Raw genomic sequence first — 13345 nt, 5'->3', positions numbered from 1 at the left:
TGGTTGTCAGTTAACTGCGATCTGAGTTGGCAGTTAATTTGCATATAGCCCTGATTAGCCAATGAAAAGGGTAACGTCGTACGCCAATTACCATTTTTCTCTTTTATTAGTGTACATTTTCAAAGAGATACTGTAATATATATGTTATATATATATATATAATGTAAATGTCATGATGTGTTGTTAAATGAACATTTGTTAAGTGGAGCACAGGGTGAACTGAGGTTCAACAACAGATCACAAAAGAAATTGCAATACAGAAGTTTATTATTCACTGGTCCTGGGGGAAGAACATGGCATGCCTCAAGAGGCCACATGGGAAGTTAAAAGGCAGGTGCAGACAGAGTGAGACAAGACCAGGGGTCACATATCTTTATTAGGGTCCGTGAGTGGAGTGCTTTGGGGTTCCGGAGCTAAGCCAGATTAGTCAATTCAAACCAGAGAGCAGGGTTTTGGTAAGCCCCGCAGGGGTCTCATCTAGGGTGCGTAGGCATACAGGTGCTGGGAGGCAGGGGAGACTGATGATCACCAAGGGCTGTTGGGGAGGTCAATCAGGAACTTACATTTGCTTGTAACCCTAAGGGCTGCTATCCAGGGCATGCATGGTGTCAATTTCAGGTCCCTGCAGGTCACTTGGCCAAACAAAAAAGATGCTAAGGTAGCCATACCGGGGAGTAGCTCAGCTAAACTCTCGACAACATAACATATATGTAACATATAACACTCTCGCTCAGTCATCATAGTGATTATTGGAATTTGAGGAGCCTGCGAGAAACCAGTAGGGTGATGTAAGCCCGGAAATAAGTCTTGCCCAGGAAGGCGAGGCATGCCACCAACTCAAGCTGGTGGTGCGTACAGAAAAGGGCACTTACACTGCACTCTTAATGCTTATCTTTATTATGAAAGTGTTTCCAAAGTAAAATGATCCTCATAATAACAATTGTGTCCAGAGAACAACAATGAATAATTATATTTCCATATAAAAATCAGCACAACAACAGTACATAAAGTAATTCTAATTGGCTAACAGTACACCATTCCACTTCTGACAGATGCTCAAGCACTGAATTGTCTTACAAAAAAAGTAAGGATTTGTCACCTACCCTATTTCTCACTGCAAGTCGAAAAAAAATCAAATCCAAAAACTAACCACCTCCCCCTTGCATGACAACAAATGGCTATTGAGGTCACTGATAATGTGGGCAAACAAAGAGCTGATGGGAGTCATGAGCTAGCAGCATTATAAAACTTTTGGGAATCAAACTTGGATGGTGTGTTCCATGTTTAAATTAATGAAGCTTTAAGTTAAAGTTCCAGAATCATCACATTACTGTTCCTATTGTAGAGCTAATTTCTCTTTGGCAACTAATCTTGAAAAACTCCTCATTTTTAAAGGGCAGTTTTACAATGACAGTTTAAAACATTACTGTAGACTCCCCAAAATTATCTCTATAAAATCTATCCCCCCCCCCCCCCAACATAGAAATCATACCAACAGCTGTTGCTCTTGGTATCCAGGCCATGCAGAATACACCAACATAGAAAGCCAACCTCTCATGGACCTGTGTTCAGGGAAACAGGCTGATGTGGACACAACACTTTTTAAGAAAAATGGCATCAGGCAGAAAAGGAAGTGGGGTACAACTGATCCAAAGGCTATGGGAAATTGACAGCAGAAAAGTGACAATATTTTGGCGTCCTTTTATCAAGAGTCTCAGGAGGCTGAAAGGAATGTGAGTGAATGAGATAAACACAGATGTTAGGCTAATAGGTCCCCCATCATTTCCTGCGCAATCTTGAAAATGCCTGCTTTTGTGAAGACACAATACAATATGCCATCTGGCCGCAGAGATTTTTTATTTCTTTGATCTGATGAGGTCTTAGCTTGTGGCCATGCAGTAACGTGTTCTTTTCAAAGGCTTCAGGTTGAACTCAAGTTCGAAATACCTGGAAATACTATAGGTCTCTTTTGGGAGTTTGCAGATCTTAACAACAGTTCCTTATGATGTTTTATGTTCTTTAATATAATTTTCTTCATGAAAGCCAGCACCAGGTATGCCCCCTCTGAGTATATCTTAGAAAAGTTCCGAAGGCATAGAGTGGGCAAGTGAACAGGCCTCCTCAGCATTTACTGGGCGCCCCCTAGGGGGGAGAAGGGGACCCTGCACACAGAGGCAAACCAGAGGACTCTCTTCTGGATTATGACTGAAGAACTAAAATGTGGCCACAGTGTGAACCGATGCTAATTACTATTAGGTAATTGGAGAATGGAATAATTTCATTTTACCAAGAGAAACTTAAATTGACTCTGGGGCCAACAATATCTTCATTAGAAACATATCCTGCTGCATTTTGCATGACTTTAAGAACTCTTTATGATTATTGACAGGATTCTTCCATGGATAGAATGCTAGACAGCAAATGCAGTAACTAGAGATAACTGCATTTTCTTCCTACACAAGTTACTTAGAGACTGAAAGTGCCGGGTCATCACTTTCTCATCAGGCTGACTTTGATCTGATTTTTTCTTATTGGAATGTTAGAAACATCTCAGGGCTATTATTATTTATCAACAAAGCAGGAATCAGCCAGAGACAAAGAAAAAAAAGTAAGCTAATTGGAATCTTAAGAACTCAAATAGCACATGAAATGTAAACATATAACCTTTTTTTTCCTTAAGGATTTCTTGAACCTCTGGACATAGTGACATCATCACACATACTGATAAACAGAACCTTTTAACACCTTTGGATTTATTCTGTATACTTTTTATACTTCAAATTAAGAAAAATACTCAAATATTCAGGCAACTTTGGTATTAACATTTCCAAGAAAGGAATAAAAATAACTATCAACAAAAAATCATGAATAGATTGGGAACAATCAAGACAGGTGTCCATAACGTTCTTTTATGAAGAGCTCTTGCAAAGGCTCAGGTATGTTGAAATAAAAATCTCATTTTTTACTTCTATCTAAGGTGAAAGCATTTAATTTGCTCAAATTCAAGCTCTAATATATGGAAAGTCTGGCAATAGAACTGGACATTTAGAGCTTAATCACCATTTGGCTAAAGGTGATCTAATCTTATTTCACTAGTCATTTTTCTTACCCAACTGCTTGCTTTCTTTGGAGAATCAACCTTCCTTTCCAGTTTACCTTCATCAGGTGTGTTTCATTATCTCATGGTACCTCAGAACACCATTATCTAGCAGCCTAGCAGGAGTTAGATTTTACTGTAATAAAATCCTGGGGTGACGCAGCAATCATACACAGTTTTTTCTAACATAGTTTAATAACCCAAAATGCTAATAACCCTTATTCTCAACACTCACAGGACTCAATTTAGGAATGAGAATTGTACTTGGCATATCTGCTGACTGTAGGCCCTCTATGATCTAGAATCTGCAATATTTAGTTCTGAGGCCGAGAGACTGAAAAGATTCGATGACTCTTAGCTGTGTGTGCAGCATGAACAGGAAGAGGCAGGAAGTTTCTATTGTACATAGTGAAAGGTTTTTATGAAAAGAATATGGATAAGAATGAATTAGTGATATTTTGGTTTTATCACATTTTTGAAGAAACATACATATACATACATAGATCACACATTGATATCATTTACTGACCCAAGGCCAAAATTCTACTCAATTTTCTACTTTTTCCCCCACTAAGAGATCTAGAAGAGCTATATAACATTAGAGAATAACGTATATTTTTTTCTAGAGTCCTTCCTACATACCCTTAGTATCCTGGGAAAGTTTGAATGTGGCTAAGTGAATTAATGGAAACAACACTCTCACTAACCTACAGTTGAATTTACAAAATACACTTCCAGAACTATGGCCTGGCACAGGTAGAGGATATTTTTCTCTCTCAGCCTTATCAGGCCACCATGGGAGAACAGTAGACGGAGATATATTGTTCTTCACCTCAAGAGGCCTACAAACACCATTTTGATTAGTCAAAAAGAACTCTTTGCCCTAAAATGTAAAATGAAATGAACATCTGTAGATCTATTAAGGACTTGGTTAAATTGATGCCATCAGTCAGAGAGGCTCTAAGTATTCCCAGTCCTCCTCCTAAGTGACTTTTGGGAAAAACCAAAGATTGTTTAGGTTTGTCTTTGCTAAGGACAGACTCAATTTACTTCATTGTATGCAACTCTTCCTTAATAATGTATAAGCTGTCTTTTGAAATTGTTCTTTTGTGCTAAAGAGTGTCAGATAATCCCAATTTGAACACACTGTGGTTCTCTGGTTTATTGCACGCACGGAGAGGACTTGCTCTGCACACCAAAGCAAGCTACAACCCACGCTTCTCTGCCATATTTTAGTTTTTAAGAACATAGATTTTCATCTTCTCAAAAATTTTCAGCCCTAACATGCTTGCTGTTACTTTTTATTTATCTGCATCTTAGCAGATGTTCAGAAGTACTTTTTGACATTTTATATTGGTCTTATAAAATCAAACCATCCCCAAATTACACTCCTAAGCATCTCCTTGTTTTGTGAACAATAAGGTTTTACATGAAGATCAGTTGCATGGTGTTTCGATAAACAGGCATATTTCCAAGCCTCTGCAGTTATTACTATGGAGCAAACAAGAAACATACTAGTTTGCAACAAGGTGGGGAAAGATTTAATATTACAGTGTGGTTTTTGTTTGTAAGCATTCTTTTAACTATAGATTATAAACTATGAGCACAAAGCTTTATTTATTTGTCATATTTTCAAAAAATGGAACTCAATGTGAATGGCTTTGAGCAGCGCATGCACTTGCTAGTATTTTGCTGTTGTCCGCACTATGCCTGATTCACACATTTATGTCACTGCACTGTGCTTTTCAACTCTCGTTTTACATGATGGTCTTTTTTATTTATAAAACAGGTATTTATGATACCTTTTTATTCCCTTACTAAAAGTTGGAAGGAAGGAGATAAAATCTTTGGTATGTGTATATGGTTTTCTTATCTATACATAAATAACACTGCCATGTAGGAGACTATGGAAATTTATTTTTCAGTAGTCTTTCTCATTGCCAGTATCGTCATTGCCCAGTCGAATTTTTGTTTTACTGGCAATACTTTCATTTGAGTAAAAATGCCTGTAACGTGAACAAATCTTCAAAGAAGCAAATGAAAGTGCAATGCTTCTCAAGTAACAGGCAAGTCGTTCTGAGTCATGTTAGGGAGGAAAGACGAAGGCTAAAGAGTCTTTCTCCCATTGGCTTTATTTTGCTCAGAAAAAAATAAAACTTCAAATTCAAATACTAGATACGGCACTTTCTTTGAAAGCAGATGCAATAAAGTGCTTTGCACCAGAGGTGACCCTTGCCAACTCTTGAAGCTCTCTTTTTTCTGCTCCAAAATATGCTCAATTTCTCTTTTTCATGACATGACACAGGGGCAATGGTAGAATCTGGTTATGATCAGCTGCTCTCTCTATGCTATTCTCAGATCATGAGACTAATTCCAGAGACTGAGAGTGATTTCTCTGTGACTGTCACCTTCGACCATGTCTTCCTCCAGAGCCAGGGCTCTGACCTCGTAACAGAATAAAAAGATCTCTGTAACCTACAAGGTGAATCCCCAACTAGCTACCACACTCACCGAAGAAATCTTGGCTGTGCACACAAGAGATGAAGTCTACTCCAAAGCCATCTAATACAAAACAATTTTTAAAAAGCCCTCCAATGACGATGCTCTTTCATTTAAACTGCTAAATGACCAGGAAGAGTGACCATTAAAAACCCTGTCCTGTTTACACTATATGCTGGGGGAATGGTCGCTGAGATGGGGCACTGACACAAAGAAAGCAAACCTATGTGGAGCGGCAGGAGAATCTTGCACTGGGATTTGCTTGCCCTAAGACAAGTTAAGCAGGTTGCTCCTAGCAAACGGGGCTGCAGCAGTAGAAAGGGGTCGAAGCAGATGGAGCATCTTCCTCACTGTCATGAGCCCAGGGAGTAAAAGGAAAGAGGAAACCTCCTTTAGTCCACAGATTTACAAACAAATACAAAAAATAAATAATAAATTCTAACACAATACAAATGCAAATACTGTTCCCTTGTGTCAATTACAAATACAGCATGCCTACATATAGAGAATGGTAATTCTTCTTCATTCACAGACGGGACAAATGGCAGTGCACTAGTCAAAATGCTTGGATAATCCTAATTTTTGTTTCTGGTGCTGAGATATTATGAAAGGAACTGCATTTGCAACTTATTAAATACTTCCAGGAACAAATAGTTCACTCTGTTCTGGACTTGTAGTTTTGAGTAATTAATCATCCACGGAGCAAGGGCCGGTCAGGAGATACCCGTTGGTACCGCTGGTTCCATTGGTGGTGGTTGCAGTGTGGGGTTTCTTCCTTGGAGTTTCTTCCGAGCCCTCCTCATCTGAGCTAGATTCAATATCACTTCGATCATCCTTGGACACCTGTGGAATACAAGAAGGTGAGTGGGACCAGCTCCTCAGGAATCATTCAAGTATGGCATGCTCAGAAGCACATGCAGTCATTATACCCGAAGGACAACAGATCCAAATGTTAAAATATCAAAGGGGATAAAAACTTTGCCATAGTAATAAGCTCCCCTTTACTGGAGATACACAATTTGAGTGAACAAGCCAGTTATCAAGGAGTGTAGGTGGATTTCCCTATCACAGCGGGCTCTTTTAAGGTACCTTTTTATTTTGAGAATGTACTAGATCAGTGATGGTGAATCTTTGAGCTCGGCGTGTCAGCATTTTGAAAAACCCTAACTTAACTCTGGTGTTGTGTCACATATAGAATTTTTTTGATATTTGCAACCATAGTAAAACAAAGACTGATATTTTTGATGTTTATTTTATATATTTAAATGCCATTTAACAAAGAAAAATCAACCAAAAAATGAGTTCGCATGTCACCTCTGACACGCGTGTCATAGGTTTGCCATCACTGTACTAGACCTCGAGTCCCACTTTCACTGGCCAAGTGGCCTACTCCACTACTGGAATGGCAGTGTAGAAATTTGGTACAAATGAGTCAATTTATACTTTGAATCCCATCACCCTTGGGAATCATTTAAAGTCAGCTCTCAATTAACTACACTAATGGAGCTATTTGCTAATTCAGATAATCAAATCATCATTCTTCTTTGGCTTTGCAATGCATTGTTTCATTATTTAATTTCTTTTCTGTCTGCTAGAATTAATAGAAATTTTGTGTTATATACTACATAATACATAATGGCAGTAGGAGGCATTTTGAGAACCTGGTGGATGAGGTTTAGTTTTAAATATTTCCCAAAGAAAATTGACTGAGTGAATCAGTATGAATTGGTTCCCATTATTCCAGGGCTTTTCAATCCTCCATTCAGTCTCATTAGGTAATGAGGATGGTCATATAAAATATCAGATATAAATCTATACATTACTGTAAAGAATGAAAAAAAAAATCAGACTGTCTAGCAAGGACTTACTTTAGGGAGAAATTAAGGAAATACTCTACTCCTTTTAATATTAAAATAGTTTGAACCTCCTACTCTGTAAGTGTAAATTATGGTAAGCATTTTACACCAAAGGCCAAGACCTTTGAGTAATAGCACCTTTGAGTAACTTACTTTCTAAGTGGGGTGGCCATAGGGACCTGGTGGCCTGGCTTCATAGAAACTTCCCTAATCTAGTCACCTGCAATTCTCTAGGAGCTGGACTGGGGAGGTTGGCTAGGTCTCCTGGGAAGTATATCAGGATTAACTGGGGGACTTTTCACGTCACGTCCTTTGCGCCACCATAACTCCCCAACTCGAGAACCCTGGATATACAATTGGGTGACAAAGTGAGTTAACAAGGAGTGTAGATGGGTTTCTGTGTCACAGTGGCCTCTTAAGGTACCTTTCTCTTTTGAGAATGTACTAGACCACGAGTGCCCCTCCAAGTGGAGAGCCAATGGTACTGAGAGAACATCACCTCCGTTAGTGGGAGGGGATCAGAATGACTGAGTAAATAGCGTAAAAATAGACCTTTTTCCAATGCCTCTTGAGATGAGGTTAAACTCACAAGGACCACCTCCAAGAAGATTAAGATATTGAACCTTCAAAACAACTAGATTATAAAGATACTTTTACTTAAAGAAACACAGGTCACAAAGACAGCACTATAGCAGGGCTCCACTACATTTAGAAATCCATTAGCCATAAATTAAGCTGCTAATCGGAAAGAAAACTCTAGTTTCAGGGAGTGACTAATTTACATTTGCATGATTAGTAAGATCATTTTTAATTGCATTTGGGGAAAAAAATCTATAGTTATGTTGCCATCAAAGAAAGGAACAATTTAGAATGTCTCAAAAGAAACCACAAATAAATGAGTCCATAACCTACAGCCATGAATTTTACTGTCCTAGGTGAGCAGTAATGGCAATTAAAATATTATGAAGCCTGAGCTCTGGAATAAAATTAATGATGGTCTCTTCATAAAGGTGAAGGAATAAGCTGGAGAGAAGACAAAATGTCTGGTGGAAACAGCAATGCAGTGAGGACATAAGTAATCTAGTCCACAGCACCCTTATATCTTCAGTTAATGTTATCCTACTGACAGTATTGTGTATGTGGAATTAATTTGTATCCAAATGAGAACAGAGAATTTTTTAAAAAAACACAAATACATACTTACTTTAAAAACTGAGAGGTCACAGAGGGGGAAAAAAACCCCACTTTCACTTCTAAACAATGTATTGATGAAAATATTTTGGATTTCTATAATAAGAGCTGACACTGAGACCTGAGCCCCTCTATGGAAGGGTCAGTTCTGTTTTCCTCACTGAGGACAAGATGGTTAGTTAAGTGCTCTGTGATCCAGGGCAGAGCAGGCGAAGGAGCTAGTACTCAGTACTCCAGGCTGGACCGTGTTTCCTCTCCCCAATGTAGTTCTCTTCCTCCTACTTCACTTTTGGTCTATTTGTGCTTTTTAGCCAACATGTTAATCACTGATGAAAAAAATTCCTCTCCTTCTCTGTGGGATCATGCAAAGTTTAGCAGGATGCAAGCTCATACACAAGGGCATTAACTGAGCTGTTCCTAGTGTCCCTTTGCAGCTGGTGGGAGCCATACTCAGTTAGAGCCTCCAGTCAGTGCCAACAGCTTAGACAGAACAATATGCATGGAAACAAAAGCACCTGAGTGCCCCTCCAACAGGCCTGCTAATGTGGCACCCAGGACAAGGACAGAGAGGGACTTGTGAGAAACTTACATGTAAAGGGTTCCACTTCCCAGCCTTCCAGGGTGGCAGAAGGAAGAGAACAAACAACGAACATAAGAAAATGTCATAGAGAACATTCTAGAAAAGTCACTGCTCTACACAGAGGGGTTGGGGCTCAAGAAGCTTCATTCAAATCAGCCTCGTGAGTCCATTTTTTAACCAAAGAGATTCAACTAAGTTTTATTGGAAAAGGCATAAATGGGCATACTGCATCAAGCAACCTTTCTCAGAAAAGTAAAGAAGTTATTCAATTTCTGTTCAGCATAAGTACAACCAGAAAAGGACCAGGGAGACAGAGAGAGGGAGATAAAAAAATACAACAAATAGTATTATCATTAAATTTAAAATTATAAATGCAGAACACTGAGAATCATCTTCAGTACAGCAATGCTACAACTCAAAAAATGAACTAAACAGAAGACAATAAAAATTTGGTTTGTGTTTCTAGGAGGTTATGCTAAATTTTGAAAAAAAATCAGTTTTGATGACCTTTGAAATAAATGTTCTCATTGATTCAGAGCAACCAAGAAATGTAATTATCCGGAACATATTAGAAATGGTGAATTTTACTTACCTTGCCTCTTGAAATAGCTTTGCAAGCTATTTTTACGATCAAGTAAGACCAGAAGCAGTTCAAGCCTTGTATTAGCAACAGCAGTAGGTTAAAAACCCACCAGGAAGGATAAGGTCCAACAATCTCCCAACTTTCAAATAGCGTGGAATTTAACACCCTAAGGAAAAGGAGAAAGGTACCATTAAACACAACTTTCACTTTGCCTTCAAAGAAATTCTAATACCTACACAGAAGCAGAAAGTCAACAATATCCACTAACCACTCCCTGTCTGCAAAGCTGACCAGGTATTTCAAAGAGTCATCACCTGAACTATTCCCCTGGTGGCAAACATTCATTTTGATTCTAGTATGAATGGTGTGTTTATGCTCCCCCTTTTACTTTTGTCATAATTTCTTCCATTAATTTCCATTAAGTTTTTAGTTGTAATTCTACCTTTGCTTGCTAAAAGGCTTTTGGAGTTGCTATTGGTCTTCAAATAAGTGAGGAATACCACTCAATGGCATTACACTGCAATAAACAAGAGTCAATTAATTCCAAAAACACTAGCTACATTTAAAACACATGCCTAGTACAGTGAGAGCTAGAATATACTTAAGATCTAAATCCTGTCCTCAAGTGGTTTATAGTCTAGTAGGGAACCCCCTGGAGGGTTCTTAATTTTGCAAGCTTTCCCCTGGGAAAGAACTGAAAATTGAAATATATCATTTTGAAGTGATGACTTGAGATGAGTATTGGAAGGATTTTCAAAGATTATTGGAATATAATGAATGTACTTAGTTTTAAAAGCATGTACTCAAAAATGGGGCAGCCATCTATGCAGGTGCAGGAGAGCTGGTTTCAGGGTTTGGCTCTCATCCCTGCTGTGTCTGCTCCTAAGACTTTGGAAGTTGACTCCTGCCTTCTGGACTCAGGGAAGAACATAACCACTGAATTTTGGAATCCCTCTAACTTCCTCACTTTCCTCCTTCGTTAACTGTAGGACTGGTTTGGCAATCTAAAAGTGTTGATACCATTCATCTAAGTGCATTTCCCTACCTGCCATTGAGTGCTTTGCTAGGACCTTACAGGAGAGGTTAGGTGGACCACACTCAGTGGCTAAGGGGGAGGGATGAAAAACTTGAATATAAGACACAAACAACTCATACAAAAACTGAAGGTAGATATACAGAGAATTTTCATAAAAGAAAGAGTATAATGAGTGCTTTAAGAGAGGTTAAGAAAAGTACTTCATGGATTCACAAAAGAAAAAAACCCACTTATTGCAGTTGGGATAAGATGTAAAGAGAAAAGAAGAATAAATAATAGGCATAAATAGGTTCCCTGCCTCCAGTTTCAGCAACCCGCCTGTATAGGCCAGAATGAGAAGAACAGAGTGTATCTCTAAATAACCCTGCCACACCAGTTGTCTTTCAAGAACAATAAACATAGATACTAAAATCCTAAAATAACAATATGGAATTGACTTTGACAATTCATTGAAAGTTTATTACTCTATGCTATAGTAGTATTCATTCTTGTGGAGGGGGACAAACATTAGAAATCTACTAATATAGTGCATCATATATCCATAGACCAAATTAGTAGAGACATAATCATTTCAATAGCAGTGAAAGACATATGGCAATGTTCAATTCTACATTGTTGATATTTAAAACTTAGGACTCAAAGGACTTATTTAATATGACTTTTAAGCAACTCAAATCAGCAGTTGTCATCATATTTAAGAAACATCAAATTTTTTGCCTTTATAATCAGGAACAAACCACAAATAGCCAACATCACCATTATTATTTAACATTATTCTGGAAGTTCTGGCCAGTGAGTATGGTAGAAAGTCAAAGACTTCATTTCAAATATGTAGACGTTAAATCTTTGTAACTATTTTAAAAACAGCAAACAATCAAAATTTCCAATACCAAGAAGCGGTAAAAACTTAGTTTTCATTCTTAATACAGAAATTATGAAATCATGTTAAGAGTTTCTAATTATAGAGACAAATACATATCATCTCAACTCTGAAATACACATGCACATATACACACAAAAGAGGAAATAATACTTCCCTGAAAGGAATTAACCAAAACCATTATAGACTTTCTTTGATGAATTAGAGATTATATATATTTTCCTCATTACATTCCTCTATTTTCCAAATCCATGCCAAATAATTAGAAAAAAATAAAAGTTATTTGTAAAAAGTAATGTCAGGATAATGCCTATATTCTTGCCTTGTTTATTATAACAGTAATTGTACTTCAGAACTACCTCTGCTTCTTTTTTTTAAAATTAAATCTTTATTGCTCAGATTATTACATTTGTTCCTCTTTTTTCCCTCCATAGCTCCCCTCCACCCGGTTCCCATGCCCCCCTTTGCCCTTACCCCCCCAATCACTGTCCTCATCCATAGGTGTATGATTTTTGTCCAGTCTCTTCCTGCACCCCCACACCCCTTTCCCCCTGAGAACAGTCAGTCCACTCCCTTTCTATGCCCCTGATTCTATTATATACACCAGTTTATTCTGTTCATCAGATTATTTATTCACTTGATTTTTAGATTCATTTGTTGATAGATGTGTATTTGCTGTTCATAATTTGTATCTTCACCTTTTTCTTCTTCTTCCTCTTCTTAAAGGAAACCTTTCAGCATTTCATATAACACTGGTTTGGTGGTGATGAACTCCTTTAGCTTTTTCTTATCTGTGAAGCTCTTTATCTGACCTTCAATTCTGAATGATAGCTTTGCTGGATAAAGTAATCTTGGTTGTAGGTTCTTGCTATTTATCACTGTGAATATTTCTTGCCACTCCCTTCTGGCCTGCATAGTTTCTGTTGAGAAATCAGCGGAAAGTCGTATGGGTACTCCCTTGTATGCTTGACTGTTTTTCTCTTGCTGCTTTTAAGATTCTCTCTTTGTCTTTTGCTTTTGGCATTTTAATTATGATGTGTCTTGGTGTGGTCCTCTTTGGATTCCTTTTGTTTGGGGTTCTCTGTGCTTCCTGGACTTGTAAGTCTATTTCTTTCACCAGGTAGGGGAAGTTTTCTGTCATTATTTCTTCAAATAGGTTTTCAATATCTTGCTCTCTCTCTTCTTCTGGCCCCCCTATAATTCGGATGTTGGTACACTTGAAGCTGTCCCAGAGGCTCCTTACACTATCTTTGTATCTTTGGATTCTTTTTTCTTTTTGTTTTTTTCGGTTGATTGTTTTTTGATTCTTCATATTTCAAATCTTTGACTTGATTCTTGCGATCCTCTAGTCTGCTGTTGGGAGTCTGTATAATATTCTTTATTTCAGTCAGTGTATGCTTAATTTATAGTTGGTCCTTTTTAATAACCTTGAGGGTCTCATTAGATTTCTTGAGGGTCTCACTAAATTTATTGGCGGTTTCCAGAAAATTCTTGAAAAACCTTATAACTGTGATTTTGAACTCTATATCCAGTAGTTTGCTTTCTTCCATTTATGTAATTTGTGATATTTTTTTTTTTGTCTCCACATTTTATCTGTTTCCCTATTTGTTTCTATGTATTTTT

At 37.8% G+C, this 13345-nt stretch overlaps 1 protein-coding gene across 1 annotated transcript in view; it reads right to left on the bottom strand.

Annotated features, from left to right (window-relative positions):
- Window positions 1-249: 249 nt before the first annotated feature.
- The window catches only part of CERS6 (ceramide synthase 6), a 262024-nt gene continuing 248928 nt past the window's right edge, over window positions 250-13345 (bottom strand). The window contains exons 9-11 of the mRNA XM_015565753.1: window positions 9816-9972; window positions 9233-9256; window positions 250-6439 (exon numbers count right to left, since the gene is read on the bottom strand). Coding sequence (XP_015421239.1) covers window positions 6284-6439; window positions 9233-9256; window positions 9816-9972 — 337 coding nt within the window. The 3' untranslated portion in view covers window positions 250-6283. The remainder of the gene's footprint in view (window positions 6440-9232; window positions 9257-9815; window positions 9973-13345) is intronic.

The sequence above is a fragment of the Myotis davidii genome, unplaced genomic scaffold (genome assembly GCF_000327345.1).
Source record: "Myotis davidii unplaced genomic scaffold, ASM32734v1 scaffold59, whole genome shotgun sequence".
Classification (NCBI taxonomy): domain Eukaryota; kingdom Metazoa; phylum Chordata; class Mammalia; order Chiroptera; family Vespertilionidae; genus Myotis; species Myotis davidii.
This window is presented reverse-complemented; position numbering and strand designations above follow the sequence as displayed.